This window comes from Callorhinus ursinus, unplaced genomic scaffold (assembly GCF_003265705.2).
Source record: "Callorhinus ursinus isolate GAN/ISIS: 27379988/994484 unplaced genomic scaffold, GSC_fseal_2.0 scaffold4, whole genome shotgun sequence".
Classification (NCBI taxonomy): Eukaryota; Metazoa; Chordata; class Mammalia; order Carnivora; family Otariidae; genus Callorhinus; species Callorhinus ursinus.
In genome coordinates, this window is record NW_027397066.1 from 149429028 (window position 1) to 149443817 (window position 14790).

General features: G+C 38.5%; 1 protein-coding gene across 1 annotated transcript; it reads right to left on the minus strand.

Moving 5' to 3' along the window:
• Window positions 1–9335: 9335 nt before the first annotated feature.
• On the minus strand, window positions 9336–14279 carry LOC112825812 (disintegrin and metalloproteinase domain-containing protein 20-like). The gene is made up of 2 exons (XM_073892512.1): window positions 14151–14279; window positions 9336–11959 (listed from the first exon to the last, which is right to left on the minus strand). Exon 2 carries the CDS (start codon window positions 11820–11822, stop codon window positions 9534–9536), a length of 2289 nt encoding a protein of 762 aa, XP_073748613.1. The 5' UTR covers window positions 11823–11959; window positions 14151–14279; the 3' UTR covers window positions 9336–9533.
• Between the last annotated feature and the right edge of the window lie 511 nt (window positions 14280–14790).

Here is a 14790-nt window from a genome sequence, read left to right on the forward strand (position 1 = left end):
GATTTTATTTATTTGACAGAGAGAGTACAAGCAGAGGGAGAGAGAGGGAGAAGCAGGCTCCCAGCTGAGCAAGGAACCCAATGTGGGACTCAATCCCAGGACCCTGGGATCATGACCTGGGCCAAAGGCAGCCGCTTAACCGACTGAGCCACCCAGGCATCCCTTTGCTGTTTTTTCTCTAGCTCCTTTAGGTGTAGGGTTAGGTTGTGTTTGAGACCTTTCTTGTTTCTTGAGAAAGGCTTGTATTTCTGTATACTTTCCTCTTAGGACTGCCTTTGCTGCATCCCAAAGATTTTGAACAGTTGTGTTTTCATTTTCATTGGTTTCCATGAATTTTCTTTAATTTTTTTATTGTTATGTTAATCACCATACATTACACCATTAGTTTTGGATGTTGTTCCATGACTCATTATTTGTGCATAACACCCAGTGTTCCACGCAGAACGTGCCCTCTTTAATACCCATCACCAGGCTAACCCATCCCTCACCCCCTCCCCTCTAGAACCCTCAGTTTGTTTAATTCTTCTTTAATTTCCTGGTTGACCCATTCATTCTTTAGTAGGCTGCTCTTTAGTTTCCATGTATTTGAGTTCTTTCGGACTTTCCTCTTGTGATTGAGTTCTAGTTTCAAAGCAATATGCAGAGAATGATCCCAAACTTTTGGTACCGGTTGAAACCTGATTTGTGACCTAGGATGTGATCTATTCTGGAGAATGTTCCATGGGCACTAGAGAAGAATGTGTATTCCATTGCTTTGGGATGGAATGTTCTAAATATGTCTATGAAGTCCATTTGGTCCAGTGTATCATTTAAAGCCTTTATTTCCTTGTTGATCTTTTGCTTAGATGATCTGTCTATTTCAGTGATGGGGTGTTAAATCCCCTTCTATTGTTATATTATTGTTTTTGTGTTTCTTTGATTTTGTTATTAATTGGCTTATGTAATTGGCTGCTCCCATTTTAGGGGCATAGATATTTACAAATGTTAGATCTTCTTGCTGGATAAACCCTTTAAGTAGGATGTAGTGTCCTTCCTCATCTCTTACTACAGTCTTTGGTTTAAAATCTAATTTGTCTGATATAAGGATTGCCACCCCAGCTTTCTTTTGGTGTCCATTAGCATGGTAAATGGTTTTCCACCCCCTCACTTCCAATCTGGGGCTGTCTTTGGGTCTAACATGAGTTTCTTGCAGAAAGCATATCGATGGGTCTTGTTTTTTTTATCCAATTTGATAGCCTGTGTCTTTTGATTGGGGCATTGAGCCCATTTCCATTCAGGGTAACTATTGAAAGATATGAATTTAGTGCCATTGTATTGCTTGTAAGGTGACTGTTACTGTATATTGTCTGTGTTCCTTTCTGGTCTATGTTGCTTATCTCTTTGCTTAGAGGACCCCTTTCAATATTTCTTATAGGGCTGGTTTCGTGTTTGCAAATTCCTTTAGTTTTTGTTTGTCCTGGAAGCTTTTTATCTCTCCTTCTATTTTCAGTGACAGCCTAACTGGATATAGTATTCTTGGCTGCCTATTTTTCTCATTTAGTGCTCTGAATATATCATTCCAGTCTTTTCTGGCCTGCCAGGTCTCTGTGGATAGGTCTGTTGCCAATCTAATGTTTATACCATTGTAGGTTTCATATCTTTTCTCCCAAGCTGCTTTCAGGATTTTCTCTTTGTTTCTGAGACTCGTAAGTTTTACTATTAGATGTTGGGGTGTTGACCTACTTTTATTAATTTTGAGAGGGGTTCTCTGTGCCTCCTGGATTTTGGTGCCTGTTTCCTTCCCCACATTAGGGAAGTTCTCTGGTATAATTTACTCCAATATACCTCCTGCCCCTCTCTTTCTTCTTCTTCTGGGATCCCAATTACTCTAATGTTGTTTTGCCTTATGGCATCACTTATCTCTCAAATTCTGCCCTCGTGATCCAGTAGTTGTTTATCTCTCTTTTTCTCAGCTTCTTTATTTTCCATCATTTGGTCTTCTATATCACTGATTCTCTCTTCTGCATCGTTTGTCCTAGCAGTTAGTGCCCCCATTTTTGATTGCACCACATTAATAGCCTTTTCGATTTTGACTTGGCTAGATTTTAGTTCTTTTATTTCTCCAGAAAGGGTTTCTCTAATAACTTCCATGCTTTTATCAAGCCCAGCTAGTGTCTTTAAAATCATGATTCTGAACCCTAGGTCTGACATCTTACTTACTTACATATGAGTAGGTCCCTGGCAGTCAGTACTACCTCTTGTTCTTTTTGTTGAGGTGATTTTTTCCGTCTTGTCATTTTGTCCAGAGGAGAATAGATGAATGAGAGAGCAAAATGCTAACAGGGTAACAATGTCCCCAGAAAATATACTCTAAACAAATCAGAAAATACCTGAAACTGGGGGAAAAGAAAGGGAAAGAAAGAAAAAAGAAAAAAAAAGAAAAAGAAAAAGATAAAAACAAAAAAACCAATATGATAAATATGATCAGGCTGGTGCATAGATCAGTGCCACACACTAGATTTGGGGTGTATTTTGGTCTGTTAGAAGAAAGTGCCTCCCAAAATTTTAAAGAAAGAAAAACTTATATATGTACAAAAATAAGGGTTGATATGATGAAGGGATGGAATATGCCTGTAAAGATGAAAATTATACAAAATTTTATGAAAGGAATTGATAAGAATTTGGTTGAAAAAAGAGGATTTAAAAAAAAAAAAAAGGAGAGAATGTGCTCAGGCAGGAGACTAGAACAAAGCCATACACTAAAGATTTAGGGTATATTTTGATCTGTTAGAAGAAACTGTATCTCAAAATTTTGAAGAGAGAACAACTTATATATATATGCCAAATATAAGGGTAACACCTATAAAGGGATAGAATATGACTCTAAAAATGAAAAATAAATTTTTTTTTAAAAAAAGGATTGATAAGATGTTGGTTGAAAAATGGAAAAAGAAAAATTAAAAAAAAGACAGTTAAAAAAAATTAACTTTGAAAGACTGAGGAATCATGGTAAAAAAGCCATGAATTCTATGTGCAGTATTCCCCTAGCGCTGGAGTTCTCCCGTTCTCTTTGATCGGTAAACGTGTTCTTGGCTTGCTGGCTGTTCTTGCTGATCTTCTGGGGGAGGGGCCTGTTGCTGTGGTTCCCAAATGTCTTTGCTGGAGGCAGGACTGCCCCGCGCTTGCCCCTCTGGGCTAAGTAATCTGCTCGGTTTGTTCCCGGGAGCTTTTGTTCCCTGCAACTTTGGAGGACAAGAGTGAAAATGGTGGCTTCTGAGTACTCGGGGCCCGCTCTTCAGTGAGCCCCAGAGAAAAGCAGTCACTCACTCCTGTCTCCCCATTCTCCGGCTGCACTCCGTGCTCACCTTGCCTGTGACCGAGCGTTTCTATCTCTGGCACAAGACCCCATGCAGAGTCTTCAGACCCAGCAGATCCCTGTGGTGCGCACCCGCTCCGCTCCTCCCGGGGGAGGAAGAGGAGTTTCTCCAGATCTGCCGCTTGTTGGGTCCCTGCTGGAGGAGCAGGGGCCCGACTGTGCCGCGGATCACAGTTTATGGCAACCCCGAGCTGCGAGCCCACGCCTCAGCTCCATCCGTGCAGCTGGCTTCCCCGCTCCCATACCTGGGAGCTCTGCCACACTCAGGCACCCCTGGTCTTTCTGTGACCCTGAGGGTCCTGAGACCACACTGTCCCATGAGGGTTCCATTCCCCGCTTAGCCACTGGAGCGATGTCCCTCAGTGGAGCCGACTTCTAAAAGTTCCGATTTTGTGCTCCGCGGCTCTATCACTTGCCAGTAGCGGCAGACGGAGGTCCCCTCCCCCGCCGTCTATCTTCCCGAATCTCGCCTCGGATTCACTTCCCTGCATGTCCTACCTTCCAGGAAGTGGTCTTGTTTCTGTTCAGAGTTGTTGCTATTCTTTTCTTCAATCTCCTGTTGAGTTCGTAGGTGTTCAGTATGGTTTGATCCCTATCCAGCTGAATTCCTGGGATGAGACAAAATCCAGGTCTCCTACTCCTCTGCCATCTTTTTCCGCCCCTATTTGTTTATTTGAGAGAGAGCAGAGAGAGAGAGAGAGCTTGAGCGGGGATGAGGGGTAGAGGAAGAGGGAGAAGCCGACTCCCTGCTGAGCAGGGAGCCCAATGCAGAGCTTGATCCCAGGACCCTGATCTCATAACCTGAGCTGAAGTCAGAGCTTAAGCGACTGAGCCACCCAGGTGCCCCTAAGTCCTTTTTGTTTTAAGATAATTTCAGGTGTACAAAACCATTCCATAAGCACGTCAGAGAGTTTTGGTAAATCAAATCCTGCACCTGGTTTCTCCTATTGTTAAATCTTACATTACTATCATACCTTTGCACAAATAATGAGAAAATGTTTACATATTATTATTAACTAATGTCCATACTTCTTCCAAATTTCTTTCATTTGTATCCAATGTTCTTTTTTGTTGTTGTTATTGTCCTGGGTACCATATTGTTTTTAGTTGCCATACTTCCTTAGGCTCCTCCTGGCTGTGAGTCTTTCTCAGGGTTTCCTTATTATAATGGCCTTGATATTTTTCAAGAGTACTGCTCAGGTGTTTTGCAAAAGGCCCCTTAATTTAGAGATCTCTTTTTGGTGGTGAAGCAGGGGTTATGGGTTTTGGAGAGGAAGGTAACACAGATAAAGTAATATTATCTTCCATCATCTCAAAGGTTCATGCTACCAACATGATTTATCCATGTGATGTTAGCAATCATCTTGTGGCACAGGTAGTCTTTTTTCAGGTTGCTCAGTGTAATGTCATTCCCCTCCTCCATTTCCATACAGAATTATTTGGAAAGAAGTCACTCTCTGTAGCCCACAGTTAAGGGGTGGGACTTGAGGACAGAGTGTTGACACAGAGTATTTGGAATTCTGCTTCAGAAAGTGTTCTCTTCTCCCTCATTTACTTTTCTCTTCAGTCATTTATATGCATCAGTATGGGCTGATGTTTATTTTACAATATGTTATAAATGTACAATATGTTCAAGTTTGACTTTTGAGAGGACTTTCATTTAGTTCCTGTGTCCCTTTGACATTCCTTTTGTCTTTTAGGAACTTCTTCATGTTCTGGCATTACAAGAAGTTCCAGGCTTATATTACATATTTAAAGCAAAAAGTCAAACATTATTGATTAACAGATAACATGGGTGTTTTCACAGGAAATCCCAAGGGCTCCTTAAAACACACACACAAAGTAAAACATATATTTAGGCAGTGGTAAGGCACTATGTAAATTTACAAAATGAATTATATATTTTTTTACCAGCATCAGTTAGTTAGAAAATAAATTACATGCACAATTGTATGCACAACATAAAAACTCCATAGGTATTTAATCAACTATATGCAATACCTTTCTCTTGGGAGCAATAAGGCATTACTGAAATATCTAGATATTTCTAGATCTAGACCTAGATAAATGAAGATCTATACCATGTTCATGGATAAAAAGACTCAATATTTTAAGATAACCATTCTTCCCAAATTGAGGTATAGATTCAATGCAAGCCTCATCACAATTCAATCAGGCTGTGTGTGTGTGTGTGGTAGGGTGAGTGGTAGGCTGATTTTAAAATTTATATGGAATTTCAAAGTATCTGCAATATCCACAGCAATCTTTGCAAAATAAAACGTTGCTATAGTAACGTTGCTATAGTAACACTACCTGTTTTCAGACTTGCTGCAGGGCTTCAGTAATCAAGACAAGATAGTATTGGTATAATGTTCAACAGCTAGATCAATGAACAACATAATGACTCTGGAAATAGGACAATGTTTATATGGTCATTCATTTTTCAATAACAAAAAATGGAGGAAATGAAAGTCTTTTAAAGGGATGGTATTGAAATACATGTATATCTCTATAGAGTAAAATGGACCTTAACTTCTACTGTATAACATACTAAAGACATTTGAGATAGGCTGTGGACCTGAGTGAAAAACAAAACTCATAAAAGTTTTGGAGAAAACATAGGAAGATATCTTCATGATTGAAGCACATGAAGATTTCATAGACTTCAGAAATGAAAACATATGAAAAATTGATGAATAAGGCCCATCAAAAAAATTTCTCACTACACAAAGTCATTGACAAGAAAATGAAACACAATGGATACAATTTACGAATATTAACAAAAATGTGGAGTCACCAGAACTTTCAATCATTATTAGTGGGAAAGTGAAAATAGTATAAGTACTATAGGAAAAGTTTTGCGTATTTCTTTTAAAAACCATGATCCAGTGATTATTCTCATGGGATGATTCATAGCAATTGAGTTAAAGAAGTTTGAAAAAAATGTATCATTATGCAGACTCTTAACTTTTGAGAACAACCTGATGGTTACCAGAGGGGAGGCGAGTGGGGAGATGGGTTGAATAGTGATGGGGATTAAGATTAAGGAGTGATGAGTACCTAGTGATGTATGAAATAGTTGAATCATGATATTGTACACCTGAAACTAATGTAACACTGTGTGTTAACTATACTGGAGTTAAAATAAAATGAGTAAAAATGTATAATTATGATGTGAGAATAAAACATAGAAAATAAATTAGTAATATGAAATCCTTTTCAAAATTTCAGAGATTCACTTTAAGAGAAAACCTAAATGTTTGAAAGCTCTTGACTATTTAAAACCATCTTAGAGCTAAACCTACACTTTGTTATTTAATAATGAGGTACTTGCAATTTCATGAAGATAAAGATAACACAATTAAGTTTCCTGTCAAATTCATGCCTACAGTATTCAGATAAGCAATATTTATAACAGCACACATACAAAGGCTAAAAAATATTTACTAACACTTGATTTTTTTTCCCTTTTATCTTTCCCTACCTATAATTAGGCAATCTCTAAAAAGTTATAAAATTCTTAAATCTACTTCTTAATCTTTAATATTCTGCTTTTATTTCTCTGCATACAGCAGTGTGGGGATTTTTCCACTAACCTTTCCGGATGAGTAATTCTATAATCTGTTATGTCCAAACTACTGTTCAAGCCATCCATTGAATTACCTATTATGTATTTTACTTTTTAGTTCTACAATAGCCACTTAAAATTTTTGAATGGATTCCAACATACTGAGCCTAGTCTACATTTGTCCTTATATTTTGTATATTTTTCTTCCATTTTAAATGTATAATCATAGTTGATTTTTTTTACGTACTCTTGCTCCACTACCTGGGTCATAGTTATAGTTTCTCCCTCTTTTCTTTCCTTCATTTTTTACTTCTCTTAATAATAAGTTATGTGGGGCACCTGGGTGGCTCAGTCATTAAGCATCTACCTTCGGCTTAGGTAATGATCCCAGGGCCCTGGGATCGAGCCCCACATCTGGTTCCTTGCTCGGTGGGGAGCCTGCTTTTCCATTCCCCTGCTTGTGCTCTCTCTCTTTCACAAGCAAATAAATAAAATCTTTAAAAAAAAAGAATATTAAGAAAAAAGTCATGAACTGTGATTCGTAGCATGTATGGTAATTTTTATTGTGTGCAGGAATTGTGTATAAGACAACCATAGCAGCTCTAGGTGACTCCAGAGTTTTCTCTCTTTCCTCTGTTAGGAAGATAGCCTGAGGAGCTAATTGTAGGTGGTGCCAGGTCAAAGGTAAGTGGCTTTTAGTAAATCTTGGGCTTATTCTCTTTTCCTTATGTTGTTCAGGCATGGGTTTGTTGGGCTTTCAACTGTGAGTTTATGTGACTCTCTTTTCACAGCTCTGCAAGCTTATGGATGGTTGGGCTCTAACACCGAAAAGTTCACAACCCAGCCTCTACCTCTTGCCACATGCAACATCAAAATCAGATAAGTGTATTATGGGGAGAGAGATCATGTGCTTGAGATAAGCCTCCTTTTACTATGTCTTGTGTTCAAAATATAACATGATTTTTGGGATAGATGACTTTGAGAAATTTCAAAAAGGAGCTCACCAGCATCCCACAGAGCTCTCAGATTAAAGCTTTGACTTGGGGAAATCTGATAGTGAATTAGAGCCCATGATGTCAATGTTTAGAGTCTATCTAACCCTGTGTAGTAACTAAGACACTGGGGTTTTCTCTTTCCCTCACCAGAGGTCCTGCATCTGGGCCAAGTCTAAGGCTCAATTCACACTTGCCATCGGCATATGCTCAGAGGAAAAATGACTGGCAAGATTCAGCCCTTTTCAGAATTATTTTACCTTGCCTGAAATTTTAGTTCATCTATTCCTTATTACTTCTTCAGCTCTCTGATGTCCTTAAAACATGGGTTAAAATAAAATTGGGATTTTCTAGCTTTTTTCCTAGGTTTTTTTTTCTTTGCAGAGGACACATGGTCTGCTAAGACTTAGATATCTTACATGGAATTGTAAATATCTTGTCTTATTTTACAAGTGAAGTTACCAAAGGTTGAGTGTAAGTAACATTTTCCTCTTTTCAGATTTTGAAGTAATTCTACCAGAGTATAAAATATGTCCCCAAGATGGTAAAGGCAGTGGTGTGGAAAATTCAAGAGCTTTTGATGTCAGACTCCTTCCTGTGTTCTCTGTTATTCCAAGATCAGTACTCTATCAGTCAGAATTCAATCACAACAAGTGAAGCCCTCCTCTGAGAAGCCATGATTTCCTAACAGGAAGTACAGCCATTGCACCAAAAACTAGAGATCAAAGGCAAGAGGTGTGCTTATTGGAACCCACACCTTTGTAGTAAGTCCCATGGATCTAGGACTCTGACCTCTGGGGAGAGGGTTGGCCAAAGTGGTGCTCAACCTCAGGGATTTGGTGGAGGACTCCAAGACCTGGGGTCTAGAACTCCAAGGGTAAGACACTCGATAGCTGTGCCAATATCTCTGAAGCTGACAGTACTGTTGGGTCTGTGAATTACCAAAGAAAATAATGTGTATGCATATATATTACAGATATATGTATATATATATCATATCATTCTGTCCTTATCTATATCTACATTTATATCTGTATGTGGTAACGTAAAGATTGTAAGGCACTGCCTTTGCCAGGGTGAGTCAGTGAGGCAGCTCTGACGAACAACATTCCCAAAACATTTCCCATGTCCACGTTCCCTTTAGTTTCCACTATTCATGGTAGTTAAAAATGGAGGACTCACAAAGAAGAAATGTGATTTGTAGTTTCTTATTCCCTGTGTATGAAAGCAGATTACAAAGGGGAAGGATGTTTGGAATTGTCAGAGAGCAAGTTAAACACACACACACACAGACACAGACACACACACACACACACACACACACACACACACCCTCTGAAGGCACTGCCATTGCTCAGGAAACAGAATCATTCCATAAAAATTAATTGCTAAAATTGCCTAAAATAATGGAAAAGAGAAATGCGCTGAGAATTAGTATATTTTACTTGTTGTTCAATGGCTAGTGTTTATGATCCCAAATGATAAAAAAAAAAAAAACACAGATTTTTTGTCAGTAATCTGTGGTACAAGCTGTGACATTTTTCCTGCCAGGGGACTAAAACTTAAAAAATGGGCAAATTCATTTGGGATTGGGTTTCTTTTTGGAAATCGTAACTTTTTAGTTTTCATTCTCAGGTGCAGGTGGATCACTCACTTCTTGATTCTGTTCAGGTGGTGCATTCTGCTGTTCATTGGATGAAGGTGGAACATTCTGCACTTTTTTCTTATCCTTTTTTTTCCTTCTCATAAAAAACAAAATTAACAAACAACATAATAAAACCGAAGAAGGAATCAACCAAAATAATAGCTGGTAGGTCTTCTTTTGCTGTTTCTTCTGTGGCATTTCAGTCTCGTTTCTTATTGGGGGTGGGCCACTATCAACACTACCTCCTTTGCCTTTTACCTGGCAGTCAGGGGGATCCCACTCATTGCTGCAATGGCAGTGATGTCTATTGTTGCAGACCCCATTCCTATTGCAGGTCTCGGGTGAACAATTGGTTTTCAAATATGCCAAAGGGATACACTTCCTTCGGACACAGATATGTTCTTTACCACACTCTGTACCATCTTTCACTTCACCAAGATCAGGCAAGGGCATCCCATAATGGAAGTCTATACCCCAACAGATGCTATCATTGAGGTGAAGCCAGTGCAGAGTAGAATGGTATCTCAGAGTGGGGATTTTTGTCACATCCTTACACTGCACCCTCCCACACAGGGTATCTGAGGTATTACATTTTATAAATTGATTGTTCTTGAGACCACAGTTACCAAAACGGTCCCCTTGGATATTCACTGTACTGTAGCAAATCTGACTTGCACTCTTGGCATTTGGGCCAAAAAGTTGGCTACACAGTTCATCACGGCTATTGCATCTCTTTTCATAGCAGTAGCCACCACCTGTGCATTCGACTCCATCTTGCACATGCACATCTTCTGGGCATTGATGGGATGTCCCATCACACCACTCGGGAAGATCACATTCATTTGCCTGTTCTCTACATACATCACCTGATGGCATGAACTTGCAGTCTTTGCAACAAAGCCCAAAAGCACAAGTAGCCCCAGGACTCAGAGTACAGTCTAACTGACAGCATGGATCTTTTGTACACAAATTTAAGGATCCACAGTCACACTCTTCTCCTTCTTCAACCACACCATTCCCACAGCGTGTAGACTTGAAGGTTCTCTCTGGAGTGGGTGGGTGGAAGATACATCTTGATCCTGCAGAGGTGTGCCAATATTGAGCATAACTGCAGTTGCTGAATTTAGTTGCCCAAGACTGTGCTGCATACATTATGCACACATTGTCTGCACATTTACATGTTTCCTCATCATGCCACATACCCAGAGAATGACCGAGTTCATGTGACACAACAAATGCAAAAAGAACCAAATCGTCACTTGTGAAAGCATCCACTGCACAACTAGTATTGTAGTTACATACTGATCCAACATAAGATATGCCAAACGTACCATATCCTCTTTTTACAAAAACATGCGCAGCATCATGGGGCACACGGGCACTAAAGCCTTTTTCCTTCCAGGCGCAAAATAAATCCACGAGTATATCCATGTTCTTTATTTCAACAGGGTTTCCTTCATTCCAGACCTCCATTCCAACTAAACTCACGTCAATATTTAGTGGTTGATAGAAGGTATTTACATTGTTCATAGTAGTAATCACTTCCAGTTCCACAGTTGTGACATTATATTCACGATAAGCGTATCGATTGTAGTCTACCACCACTGCCATTTCAACAAATTTCTTGTGCGTCCACAGACCTTTATACCCACTTTGCGAAGTGGAACTATTGCTCTCTTGAAACTTCATTTGTTGGGCTATTTTTTCATCTGTCAATCCACACTTCATGGGTGAGAATTGTTTCTCCTCGCCATACATCTTAAATATCAGATGTTCAAATGTGGTAGAAAGCCTTTTGGGCAAAATTTCATAAACAATGTGATTTATCTGTAATATTCCTTGAAAGCCCCCAAAACAGGTACTCAGAGAAACCAGGGAATCCGGATCCCCCTCCACATAACCATGATAATAGCAATCCTTCTGGATAAATGGCTGGTCTTCAAGAAGAGCACCCTGGTCTGTGTATGTGAACACTGGGAAGTTTTTGGACAGCAAAAGCTTCTTGACCTTCATATGGAAAACATGTCTCTGGCCTCCAAAATGCAGGCAGTAAGAGATCCAGCCTGGAGGTTTCTTGACAATGTTAGTGCCTGTTATCCTCAAAGGAATCACCACTTCTGGGGGACCATGGTGATAGGAATGCCCAACATGGGACCATCCAGAAAGGAGCAGAAACACCCTCAGCCAGAGAATGGGGACAGTGATCCTCACATGTACCAGGATCTCACCCACAGCCATTATGGAGCCACCACATTCAACCATTGGTGAGAGCAAAACAGAGCAGGTCAGGAAGCATTACTGTTCTGCCTCCTCCCTCTGAGCTGGATGTATGCTGATAAAAAAAAGTGCTGATATTTAAAGATCTGTCTTCTAGTAGTCACACCATTAGAGCAGCAACACTAAAAGAAAAAATAGAAAGAAGGGCAGAGACAGGGGTGGGAGATATGAGCAAGTCAAGGTGGAGGATGAAGAAAGGCTATGGGTTAAAATGGGTTGGTGTTTGGCTCAAGACTCAGTATACTGCATTGCATTTTCTCTTAAATAATGGTAAGGCAGAGTGAGACTGGGTGTACAAAACAATGGTGATTGGCCATAGGTTGACACTTGCAGAACCTGGATGGAGGACACATACTGTTTCATTATACTGTTCTGTAAATATATGAATGTGTATCAACATTTTCACAGTAAATATATAAAACAAAAGGGTATTAATGGAAGCATGAACACCTATAATGTTTTAATGTAACAGTCTCAATTTATACATATGGACTGGTTATGAATATCACTATATAGGTTTTCCTTTCACTTACAAATGATAAATTATTTAGTCATGTATATTACCCAGGGAAGATATAAAGATTACTCACATATATTATTATTTTTTTCTCATTGTCTGTCATATATGTTTCCATGTGACAAATTATTCGTTATCCTATCTCCTTCCTGCATTCCTCTTTTTATCTAAGCCTGTGAAACTGCAAGGACCAAAGCATCAATTGTTTTCCCAAATATTGGCATCAAAGCCTGAATTTATAAGATTGCAAGGTAATCTGTTCCTGGGTTTGATGGTAAAATGTATTTATTTCATAGATAAAAATACATATATATATATATTTGTATGAAAAATAGAAGCAAGAAAATGGTACGACACATTCAGGAAATATAAATGAACATATATGTTGTGATATTAATGGTCTGGAGATATTAATGGTCTTAAATTTGGACAGAGTGTTTGGGACAAAGAAACATATTAGAAATTTGTAAAATTTCAGTATTTTATATATATTGCTTTTTTTTATTATCTAGTGAGAATATCACAGTCTTTATGAGATCGTTAAAGTCATATGAATGCTTGAAGTAATAACACGAAGAACTCTTCCTCTGGTTGAAAAACCAGGAAAGTGAAGTCAGCTATGAGGGATCTAATGTAAACTCATCAAACCACCTCCCACAGTAGGTAACATAAAAATAAAAGATGCATGATTAGGGACCTATCATCTCCTAGTCCTTATACCCAATTATGCTTAATCTTTAAAAAAAAAAAATCTTGATTCTACATTCCTTGACCTCTTTTCTGCAGAATTGCCATGTTATGTACGGAATCTTCCTTTCATGAAAAACAAAGATCTCTCTACCCTCACTTTTTCAGGGAAAGCTACTTATTCCTACTTCATTTTACTAAACATACCAGTCAACAATTCAAAGCCAGGCAGAGAGAAAGATTTCCATTCTCAGTACTCTCTTATGGCATACAGAACAGATGACTGGTCCCAATTTGCATTGATTACCAAAGCCACTTCCAAACCACTAAACTGGTAGCCATCTCATCAGATCACTATTTAGCTTTCTTTCTTACTCATACACCAATACCCAAATGCTACACAAACCTCAAAAAATTAGGTGTCTGATTTACTAATGTATTATCCACCAATAATTTTACCCACATTTTGGGTTTAAGTGAGCATGTGGAGAACCCATATAACACCTAGTTTATTTGAGCTTTACAAACTCGTTTTCAACATTTAGCCATTGGTCTATGACGAAGCATTATATATTAGTATCACCTGTATCTAATTATCAAACTCTAACTTTAACCCTAACCCTAACCATAACCCTACTCCTAACACTTATCACCCTCCATTGTCCTGACTCTTACATATTAAACAGTTAACCACAACTCTTATTCTAATTCAACTTAATTCCTTTCTTAATAACCATTTTCATTAGTAATGTGGTAGAGTGCCATAATAGTACAGAAACTTCCAAGTAGATGGCCATACATCATTTTTACAATTTGTTTTTTTCCTTTCCCCAGGGCTTCATCAAATTAATCAATCTATCTACTCTAATTACTACCACCCCTCTCACTCTCATTTATAGTCTATCAGTTTTTCCCAAACTATGAGTAACAACAATTTTGTTCATTCAACCAAGTAAAATAGACCAGGATAAGATATAATCCAGGTCACAGATTCTCCTTAAGATTAAAAAATTGACAAAGAGTCATGTGGTGTATATGTGTGTGTGTCTTCATGTATGCACAAATACTAGTGCTTCTCTCCTTTATAGCTAAATTCTTGAAAGACTTACCAGCAGTAGAATTAATGGCTCCCACTATCTTTTCTAACTATAGCCCTATCATAGATAGAGGTAGTACAAACTACCTCTTTATGTACAAAGATTTTTATTTGAAACTTTACATAACAAAGAGAAATAACAATTCCTTCCCTTTCATCTCTCATTTGATTGTGTTCTAGATTTAACTGCTTAGCAACAAGACTTTCTCAACTCTAAAGACCATGGCAACTGGATAAAAGTTCTACTCTGGCTCCATCGTCTCCATCAGGCTTCATCTCTTAATTACTCTTCAGTATGAATAAAGATGACTGTATTTTTTATCCCTATCTTACGTGCTCCCTGCACACAGTAGAAGCACTTTACTTCAGTGCTTTTGCTCACACTGTTGCCCTGACCCCAGATTATTTTCTCAGCATTGAACCATATTACGGAATACTTGAATTACCTCAGGTTCCAGAAAGAAGTTTGACCCTATTTAAATCATTTTACAAGTATTTAAACATCAGTAACCACATGTAACTTTCTTTATTAGATTAACAAATAACTCAGAGATATTTCACATCTACAAATAAAGTGCTTCATCTATCAGGGAGTATTGCTAGCAAGAAAAGGCAAAACAAAATTTAAAAGGAGAGATGAATTAAATATAGTG